At 36.8% G+C, this 14,546-nt stretch overlaps 1 protein-coding gene and 1 long non-coding RNA gene across 2 annotated transcripts; both read left to right on the forward strand.

Moving 5' to 3' along the window:
- The first annotated feature begins 199 nt into the window (after positions 1 to 199).
- Positions 200 to 5,626, forward strand: prdx6 (peroxiredoxin 6). The gene is made up of 5 exons (XM_059513549.1): positions 200 to 359; positions 2,123 to 2,279; positions 3,478 to 3,624; positions 5,020 to 5,166; positions 5,309 to 5,626. Exons 1-5 carry the CDS (start codon positions 268 to 270, stop codon positions 5,432 to 5,434), a joined length of 669 nt encoding a protein of 222 aa, XP_059369532.1. The 5' UTR covers positions 200 to 267; the 3' UTR covers positions 5,435 to 5,626.
- Positions 5,627 to 11,688: 6,062 nt separating this feature from the next.
- LOC132107312 (uncharacterized) lies at positions 11,689 to 13,367 on the forward strand. Its single transcript, XR_009424269.1, has 2 exons — positions 11,689 to 13,034; positions 13,167 to 13,367. It is a non-coding gene; the product is annotated as an uncharacterized LOC132107312 (long non-coding RNA).
- Positions 13,368 to 14,546: the final 1,179 nt, after the last annotated feature.

A 14,546-nucleotide genomic window follows, 5' to 3' on the forward strand; every position in this document is an offset into this window, starting at 1 on the left:
ATTTTGTCATATGCAAGTTATTGTTCCCCATTTGAGTTTGTAAATTGATATTGTTCTAATAAAAAAACAAAACAAAAATAAACATGTCTATATGATGGATACTATTGCAAGTTCCTCGTTTAATCTTTGAGCTCTTGAGAGTTGACAGCGTTTCGTCCAATCAGAAGCATCGCCCCGCCCACTTCTGTCTTCCTGATATATATATAAACCACATCCCTTGTTCACACGTGCCGACTATAACACAAGTCAGTATAAAGGAAAACAGTCATGCCTGGGATTCTGTTGGGAGACGTGCTACCTAACTTTGAAGCAGAGACTACAATCGGCAAGATCAAATTTCATGAATTCTTGGGAAATTCGTAAGTCGCTAAATAGATGAATTTTGTTTCTGAGCGAGCAGGCCTAATCGAACACGATCTATCTGCTTTTATTGCGGTTTGACACATTTACGCATGATTAGGTGGCTGATGTGCGACATAAACATGACCCGATACTTTATTAATACAACTGGTTATGATGTGGCATATGGCGGCTTACATCCGCTTTTCTATGTCGAGCGTTAAACCGAATGCACTCGTCAATCTTATTAGCAATAGTATAAATAACTTATACATATGACTTCTTATTGCAGCAGAGTTAGCTTAAAGGGAGTCTGAAAGACCCTTAATGTCAAGTTTAAGCAATAAAGAATCTGCAGTCAGGAAGCTTTAGGAGTCTATGATAGTGTAAACCCTGGCTTTATTGCATGGACTGACATTGCTGCAGAGGAATGCACTTATTAGCACAAACAAACAAACTGTTGTAGAAGTCTAACTAGTGCAGTATGTTAATGCAACTATTTTAAAAAGGGTTCCACATATGAGGTCAAATCAAGAACCTTAAACAAATTAACAAACAGCAAATTTCTCAAAGTGATGTCAGTGTTCTCTTTAAACCAGCTTTAATGTGTTTACAAAGTGTTTGGGATGGGGTGTAAAATGTGCCTGGTCATCGGCTGCAAGATTAACAAGGTTGGTATTGTTCAGATTTTGGCAAAGTGTTTGGACGTCCACTCATACTGTGCCAACATATTCGGTTTCATTTCATTACATTACATCCAAGCAGCATGAGTTGCTTATTTTCATAGCAGAGTGGAAGAGTTTTGCTAAGCAGACTGAGGTCAATGAACTGACCTGAACAAGTCGCTTTCTTAATATTCAGATTGTGTAACTGTCCTCATTTGTCCCTTAATGTATTATTTAACAGAAGAGCGCCAGAGTCTGGTCCTCATTTCAAACCAAGCGTCCTCCACCATGTGTTTAGGAGGTTGTTCCTTCAGCCGAAGATGCTGAAATTGAAAGCGTGTAGCAGATGTCGTGATGAATAAGAGGGGGTTTGGCAAACCTTCATTCTGCGTTTCCCAACTGTGTAAAAACGGGTTTCCCGAAACCTTCTTGTTTTTGACCATTTTAAATGTCACCTTTTGAACTTCGAATGTTGTGAAGAGTTTGCAAGTGTTTGAGTTTCCTTTCAATGTGGCGATCATGTGACGTGATATCCAAAGAGTTTGGCCTTGTGGCTTTAACAGCAGTCAAAACAGCCGTTGGCCTTTGAATAAGAAGTGCTGCTCTGTGCATTTCTACTAAACAATACTGAAAGTCTGAAATGGAGATAACATTATCTTTATCTAGCTAATGGGAGAGTCCCAGAACTTCCCAGATAGAAAGAGTGTTTTCAGACGTGCTTTAATTCATGTCTCCAGGGAGTGAATGATTCTTTTCTTTATAACTTGAAAAACATGTGACATGGTTACACACTATGACTAACTGTCTCTACAGCCAGATGGTTTCCTGGCACAACTGTTTTGTAATCTGCCACTTGTTACTTTTTATCTAGTATAAAAACAAGCATGAATTTGTAATCGATAACCATTTAATCTGAATCTTCCATTATCTATTGCATTTCTCATTAAATTGCCAATTTAGTGCTGGCAAGAGTCTGCTTTTTATCTGGTGATGCCAGATAAAAAGAAAAAGGGCTGTGCGGTTCCTTTTTGCCTAAAAGGTTGAAAGTCTGTTAACTGTCTGTGAGGTGGGATGCAAAACAGCAGAATTGTGATCTGAGATATATTTTTCTTCTTCAGATGGGGAATCTTGTTCTCACACCCACGTGACTTCACTCCAGTGTGTACGACTGAGCTAGCCCGTGCTGCGAAGCTTCACGATGAGTTTAAGAAACGTGACGTGAAGATGATCGCACTGTCCATTGACAGCGTGGAGGACCACCGCAAATGGAGTGAGGTCTGCAGACTACACACATGCATCCTAAAAAAGAAATCTTGAACCATTACTATAATATTGACAGTTTATTTTATTTGTAAATCTTATTTTTTTCCCCCTAGTATTTTAATATTATTAAAAATTATTAAAATACTATTTAATTAAATTGCAGAAAGCGTCTCAATTTTTATTACTTCATTAGTATTATTATTTTATTTTTTTTATATCCTAACCTCAATTCCATATGCACTACTGCTGGAAAGTTTGAGGTTTGGAATAAAAAAAAAGAAAGAAATGTAACTTTGAAATTAATGGCTGCATTCATTAAGGATGCATGACATTGTTTAACAGTGATAGTAATATATTTAAAATATTTCAAATGTAAGCTTTTCTTTTGAACCTTCTATTCTTCAAAGAATCCGGAATAAAATACATCACTCTTTTCACAAAAATATCAAGCCGCTCAACTGATTTCAATGTTTGAAATGTCTTAAATGGCAAATCATCATATTAGAATGATTTCTGAAGTATCATGTGACAATGAAGACTGGAGTAATGATACTGAAAATTCAGCTTTGCAACAAAGGAATAGATTTTGAAATTAAATTAAATCACTAAATTACATTTAATTTGTAATCCCAATACCATCCCTGAAATTCTCACTGAACAGTTTAACAAAAGGGCTGATTACGTTACAAGACATCTGGCTTTCCAAGGGTCTGAACTTGGCCAAACGTTTCATCAGAACTCTAGAAAATGCATTAAGAACTAGTTTGTGAAGCATTGAGGCACATTATTTTATGGTTGACCGTTTTAACACGAACTCTTGTACTGGATATAAAGACATGCAGTACTTTTACACCCTCATGTGCCTTTGGCTGAACTCTTGTTTAATTCATGTGAATGTTGCATACACCCGGTTCCCACAAGACAATGGGTTTTGTGTGATGTTAGTCACTGGTAAACCATAACACCCTTTACTCATATACGAATATCCAGATGTGTGTATATGCTGTAATGCTATTAATTGTAAAACATTAAAATAAACCAATATTTTAAATTTTTATATATGGCTTTGAATTTAAGGAGTTTTTTGATTTCCTAAAAAAATTTTATTTACCGTTTCGTCCAACAACGCTTTACACGTAAGGATGACTGACTGAAATCTGCAAAAACAGTGAATATGACTTCATAGTTCTGTATCTCTTGTTCTCTCTAGGACATAATGTCGTTTAACCAAGACAAAGCCTGCTGTGCCGTGCCTTTCCCCATCATCGCAGATGACAAGAGGGAGTTATCGGTCTTACTGGGGATGCTGGACCCTGATGAGAGGGATAAAGATGGGATGCCCCTCACTGCCCGCTGTGTGAGTTTCCATCGCAACCATGCTTTAATTGTTCTCAACAGGGTTTTAGACATTAACAAAGACTTAAACCGTTTTTTTTTTTTTTGTTACTTCAAATTAAATTAAAATCTAAAATGTAACTAATTTTATTTCAGCTAATTGCCAAAGCAGCACTTGTAATTTTCATTTAATTGTATACTAAAATAACTAAAAATAAATAATTTATCTAGATATTTTAAAACCAATGTAAATGCATGCAAAAATAAATAACAAAGTGCTGACACATAATCTGCTTGATTTATTTGTAAAGAATTTCAATAAATGTTACATTTTATAATGTTTTTATTTAATATTATTTTAAGGGGATGTATCAAAATTGCTGAAATATTTATTTGCTTTACTTATACTAATAATTTCTTTACCAAAATCTCATATGCACTACTGTTCAAAAATGAGTTAATGTTGTTGAAATGAGAGGGAAAAAAAAGTGAACTGAAATTTTATTTTGGCTAGTTGCCAAAGCAGCATTTCTTATTTCCATGAGGTAGTGTACTAGAATAACTAAAAAAAAAAACCCAAAAAACTAACTATAAAAAGAACAATGTAGACATTTTAAAACTATTAATAATGAAACATTTTCACAACAAAATGACTTTAAAAATGCTTAAAGTAAAAATGGAAAATAAAATAATTAAAAATACAATTCTAGAGCTGTAACAGATCCCAAAGATCCTCAGTGATCCCAAAATAACACTGGCTATTAATAAGGGGGTCCCAATAAGTATTAATGATTTATTTTAATATATTAACTAGTGGTGGGCATAGATTATTTTTTTTTTAATCTAGATAAATCTCACTGTGATCTTGGAATTAATATAGATTAAAATGGCTCATTTGAATTCTGCAAAAGGCATTCAGAATATATGTGCTACATGTTAATTAATCTTTAAATCTAAAGTTTTTTTTTTAAACCATATGGTTTAAAAGGTACTTTATGAGGTACAAGTCTGCTTATAAATGACGTCTAAGTGGGTTTTGGAGTCAAAAAGTTTGCGAACCATTGCTTTAAATGTCTCGGTCGAGGCCAATGCCTGAACAGGACAGGTGATTGTGAAACTGTTGATGTTCTGCTGCATGTAACGCTTCCATTGCTCCATGTGCCCGCAGAAGTAATCTGGTTTTTGCTACAACATGTACTTTAGCAGCTTAACAACAAAAGTTGTCAATACCAGAAAACTAAGAAACCTGCTAAAAGAAAACAGATCTATATCAGTACATCAAGATATTCGATGCTGTTGTTTATACTGTTATACGGTCACTGAATAGGATTAGTATGGTGTTTTTTTCATTAAGCCACCAATTATGAAACTAAAAGTTTTATTTCTATCTGCACTTACCATCTTCATTATATTTCAGGTGTTTGTCGTTGGCCCTGATAAGAGGCTGAAGCTGTCCATTCTCTATCCAGCCACTACAGGGCGCAATTTCGATGAGATTCTCCGTGTCATAGACTCTCTACAGCTGACTGCAACAAAGAAGGTGGCCACACCTGTGGACTGGAAGGTAAGATGCAGCCTTTCTTCCTTTACTGTATGTAAGAGTCCCTAATTTCATTTTTTTTTTCTTATGTGGTCAGAGAAAAAAAATTAGTAAAGTGAAACTTATTTGTATTTTTTTTTTTCTCCTGTATCTCTTTTTGTTTAAGCCTGGTCAAGAAGTCATGGTCATCCCTTCTTTGTCAGATGAAGAAGCCAACAAACTTTTCCCAGCAGGTTTTACCCTCAAAGAGGTGCCTTCTGGGAAGAAATACATACGCTACACTAAACCGTAACTGATATATTGGGGAAATACTGTAGAAATAGCCTTTACCAGTAGCCTAGAGTTTGACTACATGACCCATCACCTGCTACAATCCAGAGAGAGAAATCAATAGAAATTTGAATCTTAAGGTCACTGCATACAATTTAAGTACTGTACTGTGCCTTAATCTCAATAAAACTATGGTCCTTTTATAATTTAAAAAGATGTTGATGAGTATTCATTTGGACTGTTATTTTGAGATGGATATGAATAATGTATTTTCATTTTAGTTATAACATGGTTTATGATGGATTTATTGCAAATGCAATTTAAACATATATTTGGTTTGACCTAAACTGGTTGTGTGAGCTCCTTTATGTGACAAAGCTGAATTTTCAGCAGCAATCACTCAAGACTTCTTAAATTTATTTTTTTTAAGGATCATTTGATACTGCAGACTAGAGTAATGACTGCTGAATGTTCACATTTGCAGCAGAAACAAGTTTACATAATATAGTATTAACATTTAGTAATTTAGCAGACACTTTTATCCAAAGCGAGGACAATGGAAGCTATCAAAATCAACTAAAGAGCAGTGATCTGCAAGTGCTATAACAAGTCTCCGTTAGCTTAATGCAGTACATGTAGCAAGTTTTTTTAAATTATATAATTAAAAAAAGATAGAATAAGAAAAGAGCAAGCTATTGTTGGAGGCCTTTTTTGATTTGTTAATTGTAGTAATAAATTTATATTAGTGCTGTCAATCGATTAAAAACTTTAACTAGATTAATCACACTTTTTCTGGAATTAATCGCAATAAAAAAAGAAATGTTTTTAATATATTTTTTAATGTAGTAATTTCACAGTTAAATTTAAATACTTGTTTAAATGACATCTTTTTATGAATGAAGGCCAGTATTACTGATATTAATACAGCTACTGAATTTTTTTTATTTTTTATTTTTTTTACATTTAGTAAAAGTAAACATAAACCCATAATAAATGTCATGTTTACTCCTGCCCTTCCTGTCTTAACAGTTAGGAAATATACAAAAATTTAATAAAGTTATCAAAGTTATATGCAGTCTGCACTGCATAAACTAAATTAAATAGTTAATCCTTATTAAAGCTACAAAAGTTATTTAGTCAAGAGCAGAGAGTCATTTTCTCTGTTCCCTTTGTTCTTTAACTTTACTGACAGGAAGCTTTATTGGCTGCTGTCCCTTTAAGAGCAGACAGACACGCGGATCTCACCGTTTATACACTGTCTATGGATCTCGCCTCATTCTCTCACAACTCTTTTTGTTCATTTTAGACTTTATATAAATCATTTAAGATTGCTCTTATGAGGATAATCGACAAAACTGGCACTTTGGGATGTTTATTGTTAGTTCAAGCGCTTAAGAGAACTGGATTCTGGCGCCCTGTCTATGCATTGTGTGTGTGTACGTGTGTATGTGTCACATAAGGGCATTCACCAGAGATGGGACCAAGTCACACATGTGCAAGTCTCAAGTAAGTCTCAAGTCTTAACCTTCAAGTCTCAAGTAAGTCCCAAGTATTTTTTTTCTTGGGCAAGTCAAGTCCTGTAGTAAGTCAAGTCAAGTCCAAGTCAAGTCACCTTAATATTGTTATTTTACCTGCAGAATCTGATCTTAATAAAGTTAAAAGACAAGATATAAGTAACTGTCAGTAAATTAAAATAATTTGGATTTGCATTGTAAATACTCATGTTCAGTAAAATACATCATGGAATCAAACAAAATTGTAACTTCATAAAATTATTTATTTTTCACTTCTGCCAACAGTGTTTGAAAGGTTTTACATTTTCAACATTGAGTCCATAAAACAAATAACAGCTAAACATCCAACAGACTCCTCTCTGAACACCTCTCTCTCTCTCTCTCTCTCTCTCTCTCTCAAACACAGTTTACTTTGTTACATTTCTCCTCTCTCTCTCACACACACACACTCTCTCTCTCAAAGTATAGAATATGAATATGACGTTTTTTTCAGTTGTTTCACACTTTTGTTATGTACAGTACAGAGCGAAAGTTTGGACACACCTTCTCATTCAAAGAGTTTCCTTTATTTTCATGACTATGAAAATTGTAGATTCACACTGAAGGCATCAAAACTATGAATTAACACACATGGAATTATATACATCATAAAAAAGTGTGAAACAACTAAAAAAAATGTCATATTCTAGGTTCTTCAAAGTAGCCACCTTTTGCTTTGATTACTGCTTTGCACACTCTTGGCATTCTCTTGATGAGCTTCAAGAGGTAGTCACCTGAAATGGTCTTCCGACAGTCTTGAAGGAGTTCCCCGAGAGATGCTTAGCACTTGTTGGCCCTTTTGCCTTCTGTCTGCGGTCCAGCTCACCCCTAAACCATCTCGATTTGGGTTCAGGTCCGGTGACTGTGGAGGCCAGGTCATCTGGCGCAGCACCCCATCACTCTCCTTCTTGGTCAAATAGCCCTTGATGCCTTCAGTGTGACTCTACAATTTTCATAGTCATGAAAATAAAGAAAACTCTTTGAATGAGAAGGTGTGTCCAAACTTTTGGTCTGTACTATATATATATATATATATATATATATATATATATATATATATATATATATATATATATATATATATATATATATAAAACTGTAATATGCACTTCTCATGATTAGGTAATCGCGGCAGCTGTAGTCTTATTCACATTTGTTTTTCTGATTAATTGTTTTGCTCTATGAGAAAGACAAGGTAACAAAATATTCTGGGCTTAAGCCCCCTTAGCCCAGCCCTAGCGCCGCCCCTGGAATGCATTTTTTTGACGGCCTGCTAGCGGATCATTAGGGGCCGTTCACACATCTCGTCTTTTGCGCGCGCTTTGGAAAGGAGAAAGCGGCGCGCCTAGCGTTTTCCACGCATTTTTAGGCGCGAACTATTGAAGACAAAAGCGATGACCCTCAGTACCCCTCAGGCTGATGTTGATGTGATGTGATATCTGATCTAAGTGGGCGTGGTGTGCGTAAGGTAGAGAGGGCATGACATGATAGTGTCCTGATCCAGTCAAGACAATGCTATTCCTATGCGCTATTTTCAGCCTGCGCTCCAGCTGAGTAATCAACTTTATTTTTACAAATAATTTATATATTTTATATTCAAACTGAAAACATGATGTGATTAACACTCAAGTCATTCAAGTCATCGTGTCTCAAGTCAAGTCAAGTCCCGAGTCTTTAACTTCAAAGTCCGAGTCAAGTCTCAAGTATTTTATTTTTTGTCAAGTCACAAGTCATAAAAATAGCGACTTGAGTCGACTCGAGTCCAAGTCACCAAGTCACAAGTCCCCATGTCTGGCATTCACAGACAGCGCATTCTCTTTTGTCTTGCCGCGCTTGAAATGTTTAAAAGCATTTAAATGAATAAGAGCGCGATCATATAATGTAAAGCTAGCCAACGGATGGCAGAAAATACGGATGCTGCGTTAATTGCGTTAAATATTTTGACACGTTAAACCAGACAAAAATTAATCGCATGCGTTAACGTTGACAGCACTAATTTATATAAAACAAAACCTAGCTAGAATACAAAAAGATGAAAGAAACTAGGGAATTTTTTTTTTAACAAGCTGTTAGTAAAAAAATAGTGGAAGTCTTAAAGGGGCATGCTTTTTTTAAATGAATAGAGTTAGAATAGAGTGTGCTAGAGTTAGTGGGTCAAAAAAAGGAAGATATGTGTTTTAAGCCGATTCTTGAAGATGGCTAAGGACTCAGCTGCTCGGATTGAGTTGTGCAGGTCATTCCACCAGTAGGGAACATTTAATTTAAAAGTCTTTGAAAGTGACTTTGAGCTTTTTTGGGATGGCACAATAAAGCAACATTCATTTGAAGAAGCTTCTAGAGGGCACATAAGTCTGAAGTAATGAAGTAAGGTGAAGGGATGCAGAGCCAGTGGTAGTTTAGTTGGCAAACTAATGCCTTTAATTTTATGCGAGCAGCTATGTGTAGCCAGTGCAAATTGATAAACGGATGAGTGAATTGCATTCTTTTTGGTTCATTAAAAATTAATCTTGCTGCTACGTTCTGGATTAATTGTAAAGGTTTGATTAAAAATAGCTGGAGTACCTGCCAAGAGAGCATTGCAGTAATCCAGCCTGGACAGAACAAGAGCAGAACAAGGAGTTGTGCAGCATGTTCCGAAAGAAAGGGCCTGATCTTTGTGATTTGTTGAATAAAGCAAATCTACAGGACCAGACAGTTTTAGCAATGTGGTCTGAGACAGTCAGCTGATCATCAATCATAACCCCAAGGTTTCTGGCTGTTTTTGAAGGAGTTATGGTTGCTGTGCCTAACTGGATGGTGAAATCGTGATGAAACATTGGGTCTGATGGAAACACAAGCAGCTCTGTCTTAGCAAGGTTGAGTTGAAGGTGATAGTCCTTCATCCAGTAAGAAATGTCTGTTAGACAAGCTAAGATGCTCGTAGTTATTGTTGGATCATCAGGATTGAATGAGAGGTAAAATTAAGTTTCATGAGCATAGCTGTGATATGAAAAGCCATGTTTCTGAATGCCAGAACCTAGTGATGCCTTGTAGACAGAGAAGAGAAGTGGTCCAAGAACTGAGCCCTGAGGCACCCCAGTAGTTAATGTTTGCCACTTGGACACCTCACCTCTCCAAGATACTTTGAAGAACCTATCTGAGAGATAAGACTCAAACCACTGGAGTGTGGTTCCTGAGATTCCCTTTGCCAATAGGGTTGATAGGAGGATCTGGTGGTTAACATGTCAAAAGCAGCGGACCGATCCAGCAAGAGAAGTATTGAAGATTTGGAATGCGCTCCTGCCAGTCTTAGGGCCTCAACAACTCCGAGCAAGGCAGTTTCGGATGAATGTCCACTTCTGAAACCAGACTGGTTGCTGTCAAGGAGGTTGTTCTGTCTGAGAAATGCAGAGACTTGGTCGAACACGGCTCATTCAAGTGTTTTTGCAATGAAAGGAAGAAGGGAAACCAGTCTGTAGTTCTCTAAAAGAGATGGGTTAAGGGTGGGTTTCGTAAGTAGTAGGGTTATACGAGCCTGTCTAAATGTTGAGAGAAACACCAGTGAGAATGGATGCGTACAACTGCAGGAGAAATGGCTTGAAGGAGATGAGATGGAATAGGATCAAGTGGATAAGTATTAGGATGAGTTTAGAGACTTCTGCCTCAGAGAGTGAAGAGAAGGATGTGAACGAGTATATGTTTGATGGTAAGATTTGCTTGACTGATTGTGGTGTGGAAAATTGTGCACTGATGGTTTTAAATTAATGAAGAACATGCCAGTGTCATCAGCTGTTAGTGTTGATGAAGGAGGGAGATGAGGAAAACCTAGGAGGAGGAAAATATTTTGAGCATGCGAGTGTTGGACAAATTAATTTTCTTATGATAGTATGTCCTTTTAGCAGTGGAGACATTATCAGAGAAGGAAGAGAGAAGTGACTGATACACATTAAGGTCAGTAATATTTTTGGATTTTCGCCACATCCTTTCAGCAGCCCTGAGCTTAGAACGATGTTTGCGAAGAACATCAGATAACCAAGGAGCAGAAGAGGTGGTACGGGCTGGCCTGGAAGACAAGGGGCAACCAGTGTCTAAACAAGATGTAAGAGTGGAGCAGAAGTATCAGTAGCACTGTTAGCATTAAGAGATCAAGAGATGCTAACTGTTTAAGGTGAGGAAGCGAAGATGAAACAATGGCAGATAGCCGGGAGGGTGAAAGTGTGCGTAGGTTACATCGAAAGATGATGTGGAGGGGTATGTGTTGTGTCAGGAACCATGTTGAGGTTAAGAGTGAGGAGGAAGTGATCCGAAGTGTGCAGTAGAGTAACCAGTACATGATCAGTAGAGCAGTGTCGTGTGTAAATAAGGTCCAGTTTGTTGCCTGATTTGTGAGTAGCTGTAGTAAACACTCTTGATATCAAAAGAGTGTGGATGTCTGCAGCCTGAGGGTTATCTAACTGGATGTTAAAGTCTCCAAGCATAACTAGGGGAATACAATCCTCAGGAAAGGTTGAGAGCAGCACATCTTATCCATCCAAGAAGTTACCTTGTGGTCCTGGGAGTTGATTAACAGATACAAAATAGATTTTAAAAGGGTGGGTAATAGTGACTGAATGTGATTCTAACGAGCTGTTAATGCCCAGAAAAGGTAGAGGAATAAATTTCCAGTCATTAGAGAGAAGCAGACCAGAAAATATTGGAGATTGCTGCTGGTGTAACAGTGTGAGTGACTAGTAATAGATGCAGACTGACAATTCCAGAGACCAATAGAAAAAGAAAGTAGCGTATTAGCAGACATGGGCAAAGTGCGCAGGTTGTTATTGCATTGCCTTTAGTGTGTGATGCATGGTTTGTGAGTGGTAGTAATAGTATGGATATGGAAACGCATAGTAAGAGTTGGTCATTAAAACTGAAACCGAACTGAAGCAAGGTGTAGAAAAGAGGATGACTAAAAATCGATCCCTTGCCACTGTCCTTGAACGGTATAATGTTCTAAAAATATTTAAAGGTTAAATACAAATGTATACATCAGTTATAAATAATTGAACCAAAATAAGTGGATTGAATTGATCCATTTCAGATATCATAAGGGCTGGGTTTTTCTGTAAATTTCAGCACAGGCTGCCAGTGATTATCTCTTGATTTATTAAAGTGCAGTGCTATTTTTAAAAATGAATGGCAGGTAAAGATGTGTGGCATGTTCAGGAATCATTAGGATGAATGTTACATGGGGTGACTTTATTAGTCTTAAGTAAAATTAGCAGTTACCTAAAATGACCCTGAAAATAGTATTGTAAACCGTTATCCGATATTCCCTTGCACCACCTGTAATATCCAATAGGTGGCGGTATAAGATCTCTGCTCGAATCTCTCAAACTAGAGCAAAGGGTCAAAGTTTTATTTGACAAGTTTTACAAGTCAAGCATGAAGATGACAAATTACATGTCCGTCATGTTGGTATGTTGCTGAACTTTCAAACCTTGTTGAACAACCCCAAAAGCTACAAGGAATTCTCCAACTGTGACGACAAACATCAATGCTGGGTGTCAATGAGGCATGAAAGGACGCCTTGTTATCACAAGCATTCAGTTTGTCCATTAAACTGCGAAAAATGTTCCCACGCAGGCATTTAGCGGAGTAAATCATTGACACACAATCCTCATTCCTAGGTTACCAGCAGGAAACGCTCTCCTTGGCTTTGGCCCTGGGCTCTGAAGAGCAGGTGAGAGCTGAAGAGATGAGAGCGCAGAAACTAGCATGGGGTTTGGGTTACCACAACTATTCGGCAGACGTTACTGCGGCTCGTATCGTAGGGTGAAGGTCATGGAAGCTATGCGGCTCGACAGCGAGGGCCAGATGCTCTTTTACTTCAGAGTAGAGGACAGATTTCCTATCTTTCTCCCTCCCTCCCCAAGAATGTCATGAAAACAGACAGGGATTCCCCTCGTTGTCCGTGAAGGACGGTAAAATGCAGATGGCATGGGTGATCGGAACGCCACGTTTCCTGGATACAAGCCGGACGAGCCAATGTCAGTGTCTGTTGCCTTCTCATTACCCCAGTCAACTCTTGGCCCTCAGAGACATTTTCCAACAGTAAGTTTCAAATAATACTTTGAGAGAACAAGCAACCACTAGATGGCAGTAGCAGTTTGTTGAAGGTTTTCTGCACTACATAAGTCTCAATATTAATCTTAGAATCAATCTAGTGACTTTAACTCTGTTTAGCATGATGCCACTCAAGGATGGATCATGAATCAAGTCAGGACCATCAAGCATGGATTATACGGCCTCACAATTTCAGGGACCTTCAGCTGAGGGGCCCGAAACTTGGAGATAAACTTCTGCAGATGTAAAATTCAAATCAATTGCTTGATTATATGCTTGTGGCAATTACCATAATGTGAAATAAACAAAGAAATGAGAAAACTGATCTCTTCCTTTGATGTGGTAACCTTCTAAAATGGTTAAAGTGTGTATATTCTATTCAAAGAGTCCTGTTAAAAACAAACAAAAACCTGGAAAAACAGGAAACCAAATTTGTTCCATAAATATATTAAGCTTGTTGGTCTGTACACTGCTCAACATTAATACTTTTTATACCATTTTTTTTGTTGGGGTGTCCATAGTGATAAATTATTATATCTGTATGGGGGGTGTATTTATATAATAACTTAAACTCACTTAATCAATGTCATGCTTCATTTTAAAAGTTGATCTTCACGGATAATAAGCTATGATTGATGGACTGAGTGATCTACCACTGGACTTTCTGTTCGTTGTAAGCTGTGGCCACACTAGACTTCATGCTCCATTCGCTTCCATTCATATGGACATAAACGTGGGAGACCAGAAACGCTCATGTGAAAAGGTATTATCTTCCATCGCGCACCATGGTTCACGTTTGGTGACCTCTGGCAAGTGGATTTACATAATGAGTAGTCATTTAACCCATATTTGACCTACATTTGAGCATCTAAATGTCGCAGATTTACCTTGTGGCTAATTTCAACACACAGATTTAAAAGCGATGTGGTTTGTAAGTTATATCGGATAATTAAAGTCTAATGTGACCACAGAGTTCAGGTTACATCTGAATATAGATAAATAATCTTTGCAAATAGTATTATAATGTTACCTTTGCTAAGAATTTAATGGTGTTTGATCAATATCAATACAAGTTAAACTTGGCTGACAGCATGTTGATGAAAAATAAAATAATAAAAAAAAAAAAATCTAGATGAGGTACTTCGAATGAAAGTGAATGAGGTAAATTATTGGGAAGATTTAAAATAAATGTGATTGCATAATTTATGAAAATCAATTAATCTTTCTGTTAAATGTATTTTTTTTTTCTGTATTTGTTTGTTTTTATTTTACACAAAAATGGTTAACGTGTATTGTTGGTGTTTTGGGGCTATAATATTGAAACAGTATTTTTACATTTTGCCCCCATTCACTTCCAAATGCAAGTACCTCAACGTAAACCCAGATTTTTGCTTTTTTTAAAACTCAAAAATAAGATTTTGTGCTGTTGATATAGCTTACCTTCCACAGAACGAGGAATATTCCTTTAAACAAAGTTTCCAGCAAACCACATATTCAGTC

The sequence above is a fragment of the Carassius carassius genome, chromosome 27 (genome assembly GCF_963082965.1).
Source record: "Carassius carassius chromosome 27, fCarCar2.1, whole genome shotgun sequence".
Taxonomy (NCBI): Eukaryota; Metazoa; Chordata; class Actinopteri; order Cypriniformes; family Cyprinidae; genus Carassius; species Carassius carassius.

What these genes read in the sequence shown, in the direction of transcription:
- prdx6 (XM_059513549.1), top strand. Translation starts at nt 268, where the DNA reads ATGCCTGGGATTCTGTTGGGAGACGTGCTACCTAACTTTGAAGCAGAG. An exon ending in ACCACCGCAAATGGAGTGAG is followed by an intron (nt 2,280 to 3,477) that starts GTCTGCAGACTA and finishes TGTTCTCTCTAG; the next exon opens with GACATAATGTCGTTTAACCA. An exon ending in TGCCCCTCACTGCCCGCTGT is followed by an intron (nt 3,625 to 5,019) that starts GTGAGTTTCCAT and finishes ATTATATTTCAG; the next exon opens with GTGTTTGTCGTTGGCCCTGA.